Source organism: Schistocerca serialis, chromosome 3 (genome assembly GCF_023864345.2).
Source record: "Schistocerca serialis cubense isolate TAMUIC-IGC-003099 chromosome 3, iqSchSeri2.2, whole genome shotgun sequence".
Classification (NCBI taxonomy): domain Eukaryota; kingdom Metazoa; phylum Arthropoda; class Insecta; order Orthoptera; family Acrididae; genus Schistocerca; species Schistocerca serialis.
Window position 1 is genome coordinate 221,838,362 of NC_064640.1, and position 10,420 is coordinate 221,848,781.

The window sequence follows — 10,420 nt, forward strand, 5'->3', positions numbered from 1 at the left end:
TTATGTCGTATGGTATTATTTTTTGGGGTAATTCTTCTGATTCAAAAGGGTATTTTTGGCTCAAAAACGGGCTGTTCGAGCTATATGTGGAGTAAGTTCGAGAACCTCTTGTCGACCCCTATTCAATAGTCTTGGAATTCTGACATTGCCCTCACAGTATAAATTTTCTTTAATGTCGTTTGGTGTTAGCAATATTAGCCTATTACCAAGAGTTAGCTGCTTTCACTCAGTTAATACTAGGCAGAAATCAAATCTGTATGTGGAATGCACTTCCTTGTCTCTTGTGCAGAAGCTACCACAAGAACTAAAAAATCTTAGCAGTAGCCCAAAGTCTTTTAAGTCTAAACTGAAGAGTTTCCTCATGGCTCACTCCTTCTATTCTGTCGAGGAGCTCCTGTAAGAGCTAAAAAATTAAGCAAATTCTAGTGTTACATTGTTGATTTTCTTTATTTAAACTTACGACTTGTCTCCTGCATATGTTTTTTTATATTTCATGTTATCTGTTTCTACTATCGTGTTATAATTTCGTGTATTGACTCGTTCCATGACCATGGAGATTTTTCCTTAATTTGGTCCCACGGAACATTAAATAAATAAATAAATAAATAAATAGGGAATTACTAACTTCAATGGGCATTCTTACAGTATAATGTATAGGCAGTGTGTAAGAGGTGGTGTCGTACAGTGACCAGGTGGTTAGAACATCTTTGTGGGTCAGTGTAGTCTAGACTGAATGCAGGGAGCAGGCAAGGTAGATAGTACTGATTATCAGTTGGGAAAAACAGTTACTGTTTGAAACAGAAATGACTGTTAGATAGAACTAGCATGTATCACTAGGCTTGATTGAATGATAGTAAGAAACTGTAGGTGAAAGGAGTCTTGAAAGAAAAGCATTTTCCCATATTTCTTGAGAGGTTGTTGTAAATACTGAGATAGAAAGGGATTTAAAAGACTCAGAAAGAAATTAATTTTATTTTTATGTCAGTTTGATATAGTTCCTTCATATGGAAGACGTATTATAGGAGAGTGTGCGCTTCCTTTCCATTTACTGCTACCACACTTTGTACTTTATCCCATTTACAAAGACAATTGTCTTCCCACTTTCAACCAGTATTTTCACTAAGGTAGTTCTGAATAAATCAATTTGGCAAAATATAAACCCATCAAGAAAGAGACTCTCATTGACCTTTGAGGTAAATTGTCTGCATGTGCATTTGTACTTTGAGCCTCAACACCTCATGAATTCCTTTGCAGTTATCTGAATTTCTCTAATTTTATTGTTGTTGTAATACCTGTGATACACACATTCTCGTTAAAAAAATACTTCACAAATTGTGTGATCTATTTCACCTGTAAATCCTACATGTTAGAAACTCCACACACTTTTTCATTCCATCTTAAGTTATTGTTTAAATTGCAATTAACTATTAAATATTTATTACTGGCCATTGACTTGTTATAAGTGGTGTAGGAAAGTTATACTGAAACTTTTCACCCGGTTATGAACACTTAATATACTTGCTTCTATTGAGGGTTAGGTTGCAACATTGGCACTCAGAACTAATCATCTGCAAGTCCTGTTAATACCATATCTGTATTAAAGAGCCATTCCCCAACAATCTCAGGAAGCCACCAATGTTATCTAATAAGTTATATGTTGGATAGTGACAGTCTTCTTACACAGTATTGTGTGCACCAATATGTTTACATTGATGACCAGTCAACAAATTGTGATTTTTGGATATAGGTCCATGGATCAAGTAGGTGAGAGCATTGTGCACCTAGAACAGTTAGGTTATTGAATACTGGATTTCACACCCCAGCTTCCTCTCTGCTTACTTCCCCTTATCTTCTTTTACAAATGACTCTCTGAAAGGTAGAGCCAGATTTTGTTAGAAATATTCACTATCGGACAGTAGCCCTAGAAAGGAGACTGCCAAAACTAGTTCACCAGATTAGTGTACACATACATCTCACTCCTTGAACATTGAGCATCAGTGATTGGATCTCACTGTTATGGTAGTTCACAAAGACACTGTTACATCCATTCCATTCTTCAAGATTGTTTAAGATGCAGCTTGGACCAATGTGAAATTAGAAATGTGTCATACCTGTAAACAAATGTATCATGATATGGTAATTGAAGTGCCAATTAAATGTAGATGAGCCTGTGGTCCTTTCATCATTGAGCCCAAAACCATTATTAACAATTTTAGAGAGGAAGTGAGAAGTAGTGAATGCTTCTGGACTAAATCAGTTGTTTTCACTACGAATTGTGGTAAAGTGTGTTTGAGACTTCACTTTCAACTATACTGAAACATGACACCTAAATCAGTTGTTCTGGTAAGAAACATGGCAAAGGGTGTTTGTATTTCACTTCCAACTACAGTAAAAGACACAATACTCTTGTCTTCATCCCAAAACTGAATCTGACATTGACCCTCTTTCACCCATCTTGTGTGTGTGTATGGATGTATTGGATTCTGGAAAACACTGTATTTTATCCTATTATTATAATGCAACGGTTGGACGCTTTAGGCCATATTGTAAACTGCAGGCACACAGTTGTTCTAGAATCCCAGAATTTTTTGTGGACATGGGAGAGGGCATTCCATTTTCACTTATCCAATCAGGTGAAGGTGAATGTACAACTGCAATTCTGTGCAGCAAACACCTTTTTAAATCAATGTTTCACATTTCTTGCTACACAGATGATAAATGCTGACATAATTAAAACCATCACAACTGCTACTAAAATTATATTTTTTATTTTCATAGCTAACTGCGATCTTGGATCATTACCATCATTTCTGGCCTCCAGTAGGTCTGTGATACTTGATTGAAAAATTAGTTTCTGACAGTTATGGAAAACATCTTTCCATCTGTATAAGGTCATTCTTTCACCCAAAAGAGTTACGAATTTGATCAACAGTATTGCCATCTCTTGTTTGTGTTTAAAATGTAACACTGTTGATGTCATTATAAGTATAGTATAGTGAGTGAGAAGTCTGGAGTCTCTGTTTCTTGTTTGTGGGCTTTTTTCCATATTTTCTGCTCTCCTCAATCCTTAAAATAGGTTACTATTCACACTGTTTTCAGTTATTTTGTTGTGACTTAAATCAACTCAGATTCCTGAGCAGAGATCCTGTTCATATCTTCTTTGAGCCTCAGGGAATGAAAAGTTTGCTTGTTTATTGCTTCTGAGCACCATATAAACTACATTTCTCAAGACATTAAATGTCTCTGCATTAATCAGGTGACACAGTGCCATACAGTTTTCTGCTCCATTTTGGGAAGGTTGTATTGTGCTGGTAACTTCAGTCTCCACTTGGTTACACAAACGGTATTTTCTTCAGACGGGTACATTAGAGCATCATACCGTAACTTAATATAGTGTCTTAAAAATCCATGATTTCATCAGAGTTCCTTAAAAAAATGTTAATACAGCAAGAAAGGAGGCCATAGGATAACTTGGGTAGTACAAACAGTGACGGTAATCTTTCTTACGGATTGTCAGTGGTTGACTGAAACAAACAGAAAATTGTGGGAAACCTACCTTAATGTCTACAAGTTGTAATGGCATCAGTCATCTCAGAGTAGTACATGGAAAAGGTTTTAGTAAATGAATGAGGCAAGTAATTGTCTATTTGTTTTCGCTGTCATCATAAAAGGCCTGCTCTTTATCTTTCTAAGAGGCCACTGAGGTGGACACCTTGAGTTTACCACTCTACTTTGTTATTAGATTTCTATGCATACTTTGTGATTAAATTTGCTTGCACACTTTTGTAGCCTGTTTATACAAAAGAAGAAGAAGAAACATTTATCCAAGTAGCATGTAATACCTTTTCTATAGTGGAGAATTATCATACAGGAATATAAACTTTCATTCAACGTATGCAAAATATTTTCTCACAAAAATCAGAAAAATTATTTACTGTGAAATATTTTTCACATACTATTAATGATTAATGAAAACCAACTCAGTTGTTTTATTACACATTTATTGTTTTATGACTGGTTATGTTCATTGGACATCGTCAGGTTGCAACCTGAAGATCTTCAATGTATGAAACTGGTTGTAACACAATAAATGTGTAATATTACAGCTGAGGTGGTTTTCATCAATCATTAACATTAGTGTCAGCTGTGGTGCTGAACATGATCAAGATTAGTTTTTCATGTAGTTGTCATATTTTTCTTGTAAACAACACACATGGTATTTTCAAATTTATTAGAAGAAAAGTATCTCGGGGGAAATGTGTGTGTAAATTTACAGTTACTTCATTACAAAATATAACAGTTTGTTATGTGTGCACTCTTTGGTAATTCAGAATTGTGGAGTGAAAATATTCAAATTGGTAATTTGGAATAAAATGCTAATATATCAACATGCATAAGAGCTGCATTAAAGATGATCTCCCAGTGCTCTTCAAAGTGAATTTTCAGCTAGCCTCTCATTTAATCTACACTGCCTGACAAAAAAGTGAAGCACCCAGAAGACATGGTGGGATAAAAATGTATATTCATACACATACACATATGCCTCATGACTGGATATGTGCTGTAATTCTCTCTGACAGATAGAACATTTACCAGAGTGAAATAGTGTTGTTTGTGTTTAGTGTTGTTACCGGGACAGGCAAAATAAACTTGAACACCTGTACTTACTTGGGAATAGTTTATTAATAGGGGTTGGACCCCCATTTGGCCATAATGCAGCTGTGATTCTTCTTGTAATATTGGCATATAATGATTGTATTGTCTCCAGTGGAATGTTATGCCACTCTTCGATCAGAACCTTTTCTAACTCCAGTAGTGACGAGGAAGGCGGAAATCTGCTCTGGAGTCTGTGCTCCAATACCACGCACAAGGGTTTGACAATGTTAATGTCCAGGGACTGTGCTGGCCAGCAAAGACACATGCTCCTCATACCATGATTGTACTGTCCTGGCTGTGTATGGGTGCCTTATTGTCCTGAAATATGGCATCATTGTTGGGGAACAACATTCGAATCATGGGGTGCACCTGATCACCCAAAATGTTCACTTAATTGTTGGCTGTAACACAGCCTTTGAGAGTAATGATGGGACCAGCAGAATACCATGATATGGCTGCCCACACTATCACACTTCCACCCCCATGCTTAACCGTTGGAATTAAGCAATCAGGATTGTGGGCTTCTTTTGGCATTCTCCAGACATAAACGTGACCTGATGTTGGAAATAATGAAAATGTTGACTCATCAGACCATGTGACGTGTTTCCACTGATTGCCATCTAGTATTTCTGCTCCCGACACCATGTTTTATGCATCTTTGTGGTGGTTGTTGTCACTAATGGTATAGCAGCTCGTCCATGAGTATTTGCTTTATGGAGTTTTCGGCAGACGGTGTCAATAGATACGGGGTCTCAAAGATGGGTATTGAGCTCTGCAGTCACTTTAGCTGCCATAGTCTTGTGTTGTTTTGACACAATTTGTGTTAGCATACGACGATCTCTGTCATTTAGTTTTGATTTGCACCCACTTTTACGTTTACACGATGATGTCTTTCCATGCTTTGTGTAAGCTGTCATGACTGTTGAAACAGTTGCTCTTGAAACATTCAATAAGTTGGCTGTCTTGGTTACTGATGCTCCAGCTAATCAGGCCCCCACAATCCGCCCTCTTAGGAACTCTGTTAGGTCTTTCATTGCATGTCGATGTCAGCCTCTGAATGCAAATATGAAGTGTGCACTACTCGTAAACAACCTGTACTGATGCCTACTGAACACACACAGTCCAGCGTGACACGTGCCTTACCTGCATTGTTGACCATCAAACACAACCATCCCATTACTACCGCTGTTCACATTATTGTACCTATCCTCTGTATAAGAGGGCATGGACAGCATGAGATGGAGAATAATCACTGTGGGTGATGTGGTGGTGCCATGTACTCATGTGATACAGCATAATCAGAACCTGACAGAGTTTGTAAGGGGGTTTCATTGTGGGTCTCCATTTGGCCAGCAGGCCAAATTGTGTAATATCCACCTTTGTGGGGCATTTGGTTGTACCAGTGGCCCAATGTTTGACTGCTTGGGAACATGAAGGCAGGCATACTAATTGTCCAGGTTCCAGTCAACTATGTAAGGATGATTGCTGCATTGTGCACAAGCTCATAACAACTCATTCGTATCTGCCCCTGCCATATGAGAACAGATAATGACTTCCTGAAACATTCTTTGTCATCTTGCACCATTGGTCAGAGATCAGTTGCAGCTGGACTGGGAAATTACTGTTCCATGTACAGGCTGCTGTTAACACCACAGCACAAACTGCTGTGATTGAAGGGGTACCATGACTGGGAAGTGCGGACTGCTGATGATGGGTGTCGCTTTGTGTTCAGCAACAAACTGTAGTTTCACATTACCCCAGATAACCATCATTGGCAAGGATTGTGGTGACCTGGGGATATGTCCCATTTTTCAAGTGTTTTGGAGAGGCACAGTGGTATTATTCATGATGTCGTGGTGTGAGTAGCCATTGGCTATGACTTCAGCTCATGACTGGATGACTGGTAATGATTGAGGGGACTCGCATGGCACAACGGTATGTCACGGACATCCTGTGTCCTCATGTGTTATGTCTCATGCTACAATATCCTGGGACCATTTTTCAGTAAGACAGTGCTTGCCCATACATGGCATGTGTGTCTGTTAATAGTCCAAATTATATTGAGAAGCTCCCATGGCCAGCAAAACCCCAGATCTGCCCCCGATAGAACATGTCTGGGTCCAGCTTGGATGTCAACTCTGTCCCAGTATCCATAATATCAAGGACCAGTTATAACAGTTGTGGGTAATCACTGAAATAAGATCACATACCCTCTCAACTTGTGAAGTTTCATTTCCTCTTCTCCTTCTGGGTGCATTACTTTTTTTTGAGCAGTGCTCGTACCTACTGAGTTGTCTAGTCATGACTTGTGACCTGCCCCCACAGGGCACACTCCACTGCAGAGTGAACGATTCATTCTGGTTATATGTATTGTAAGAGAAGTTGTGGATAAAATGCAAACTGAGAAAATGTTTTACCTTCATGTTAGTTAGGTTTGTAATTGTCACTATGTTCTGAAAGCTTTCCTTGAATCACTTAATATGTCTGATGAACTTTGAAGACTAACATTTAGATAAGTTATATCTAAGTTGGTGTAACATCTGCAGGACTGATTTTTGTTAAAAGAAATAATAATAATAATAATAATAATGCACTTATTGATTGAGGATTACTGTTAAAAGAAGTCTTTGTTCCTTTATTGACTGTACTAATTAGGCTTTTGTCTGCACGTGATCATTTGAAAATGGCCATTGTCGCTGAAATCAGCTGGTAGTGTATGATGTGTAGATGTGTGTCTAATTAATACAGCCAATAAAAGAACAAAGGTTTAACTTAATAACATTTTAAAGACTATGGACTCTGGTTTGAATAAAATATTGAGTGTTACTAGTTAGGAGATCGTAAGTAAGTATGACAGGAATATTGACTGAATGCATACCGTTATCAATAAATATATACATAAGAAAGGGATATACCTATTTGGCGCCCCAGGTACTCTCAGTACATCTGTCATTAATTCAAACGGATGACTTTGTATAGGATTTGGCACATTTAATATGTAATCAAAAGAAATTTTAGTTCCTTTTTGTAACCATTACATCCTGAAATGGAAGAATGGTTAAAATAGTTGACAAACAATTTATTACTCACTTTGAATAAATAAAAATTAACAAAATCTGTACAAGATTGTACAATAGAAACAAAGTTTTGAAATTTACATTGTTTGAGAAAATTGTGCCCATTTGAAAATAAGTAAGTGCTGTGGATATTTTGTCATAAGAAGCTCTCTTTGAACATAATGGTCCCTCTGCTTGCAGGATATTTGACAAGATCTGTGGAAGTTTCTGGAACTTTTCATTTTGTAGTATACGCACCAGATTTGTCCTACACGTAATTTCAATTTGCACTCAGATATCAGAAAACAACTCAGAAAATAGGAGAGTTTTGAAGCTTTGCTGATGATGTTGATTGCATTTCATGAAGTTATTGCCTTTTATGTATAAAAATGTGCAGTTAGTTTCTTCCATCTGAACCTGTGTAACAATGTTATAAACTATCAATAATCAAGGCCATAGTTTTCCAAATAACACATTTCACTCACTTGCCTCTATTTTTCCTTAATGCATGTGCACTAGTTTCTATATTATGAATGAAAGCACACACGACACTAGTGTAATGTTCTACAATATTTATTACTTATTTCACCAACTGGTTTTCAGTTATTAAGCCATCATCAGGTACACAGATAATATATGTGGTGCATTGAAATTTCTGTTAGATCAAAGATTTTAAACTAATGCCTCTGCAAAGTATCTCCCTTTCCAAAGATGAAAATTGTTAATTTTAGATTTAGGAATAAAATGGGAGGAGTTATTTCAGTAAAATTGCGAAAACTTATGGAAAAAAATTACTTCATATAATGAAAGCTGCTTCACTTGCCTGCTTAATCTCTCCAGTATATCCTATCTGTTTGTAATTTAAGACCTGTTAAAGACAAGATTATTTTGTTCAGCCTCTCCTTTGGAACAAGTTTGTTCAATTTATTTTCTTCTAAGAATAGTTGTTGTAATTTGTTATATAGTTCATTAGTTAATGTGTAACTCATTTTATCTTAGTTAGATAATCGTACATCACTTTTTCACTGAAATAATTTCTCTCATTTTATCCTAAATCTAGCAGTAACAATTTTCGGCTTTGGGAATGGAGATACTCAGAGATGCATTAGTTTAAAATCTTTGATCATACAGTAATATTTTTGTACCTGATGATAGCGTAACAGCTGAAAACCAGATTGTGAGATAAATAATAAATATCGCAGAATACTCCACCAGTGATGTCTGTGCTTTCATTCATGCTTTATAAAATATTCTACCAAGAACTGACAGAACAGTCAATCAGTGCAACTAGCTTCCATCTTTACCATGATAGAATTCCTACATTCTGAAATTGTTAATATCTCAGAATTTACAAATATATTTCTTAATACAGAACTACTAACAAAAGCTCCAGAAATGAATTACTGCCATCCACAGATAATCAAGTAACAGTGGCAGAAAACAACAGAGGTGATGAGCAACTGATCAAAATATTTGCAGGAATGTCTCGTATGTGCTGCATTCATGCCAGTACTGTTTGCAAACATATAGCAGTTTGTCTGTGATGATTTTTTACATGCTTCCATTATCAAAGCAGAACAACAGATCACCCAACTGTGTAATAATGTAAGGCCTACTGGTGTAATTATTGTGTTTTTGTGTGTATCATCTGGAGATTGTATGTATTCAATTTTCAGTCATCTATGCCACCTCAGTATAACTAACAAAACAGATTTATGATGAAGAATTTCTCTTCTCTTTGGTTCTCTTGGGATTCCACTCCCCTTTCACTTTACTAGCTCTCATTTGTTATGTTAGATAAAGAAATGCATAGTAACAGCTACACTGATTTCAGATTACACACATGTGTGTACATATGTAGTAATCAGCAGTTTCACCAGATTTTTTGTCTGTAGTTCTGTGTGTGTTAACCTGGTGACATGTTATCAAAATATATCATGTTTAGGTGTGGAATGTAAATCCTATGTGATTTTCTGCAGGTGACATCTCCACTAACACACAACATTTCAGGGACTGCAAAAGCTTGTGCACAAACAGTAATTGCATCATACTGGTATGATGAAAATAGACCATTTTTGTGGTGGATATCTAACTGGATAGTGCTCGTGGCTAGTGCAAGCTACGCGCGAATTAAGCAACATGAAATGGAGCAAGAGCATAAGGCTCAGAAAACTGAACGTCTTTAAGACTTTTTTAATTTAATTTAATTTTTACTGACTAGCACACTTAAAAAGTTATTGTGTTTAAACTGTTTTGTTGAACACACAACTGATACTTAAAGAGAAAATGTGTGTTAGTTTACCTTTATCAGTATTTTATGACTTCTTGTATCAAAAGAAGTAAAATGTATGTACTGTACTGAGTTGTTGAAACTGAGATAAATGTGTTAATCTTTAATTTTTATTTCTGAGTGGTAAGAGTTCCTTATGTGAAAAATATGTACAGTAATGTAGCTTTCATACAAAATAAATTAGCCTTTTTCTTTGTAAAAGGAAATCTGCAATTTAGTCATTATGTCTTTGTTTATGTGTGAGCTACTACTTTTTTCTATTTTATTGCAAAAAAAGATAGAAAGGAGGCCAACTTTTCACACGTCATAAGAAATGTTGATATTTTCAGGGAAAATTGGTGTGTTTCACCCTTTATTCTCAACATTTACCTTGATGACTGACAGCCATGTGCCATATGTAATGGGTCGGGTCAAACAT

General features: G+C 36.4%; 1 protein-coding gene across 1 annotated transcript in view; it reads left to right on the plus strand.

The window, feature by feature from the left end:
- Window positions 1-10,199, plus strand: part of LOC126469956 (GDP-fucose transporter 1) — a 41,446-nt gene extending 31,247 nt beyond the window's left edge. The window contains exon 6 of the mRNA XM_050097368.1: window positions 9,692-10,199. Within this exon, the coding sequence (XP_049953325.1) occupies window positions 9,692-9,898 (207 nt within the window). The 3' untranslated portion in view covers window positions 9,899-10,199. The remainder of the gene's footprint in view (window positions 1-9,691) is intronic.
- Window positions 10,200-10,420: the final 221 nt, after the last annotated feature.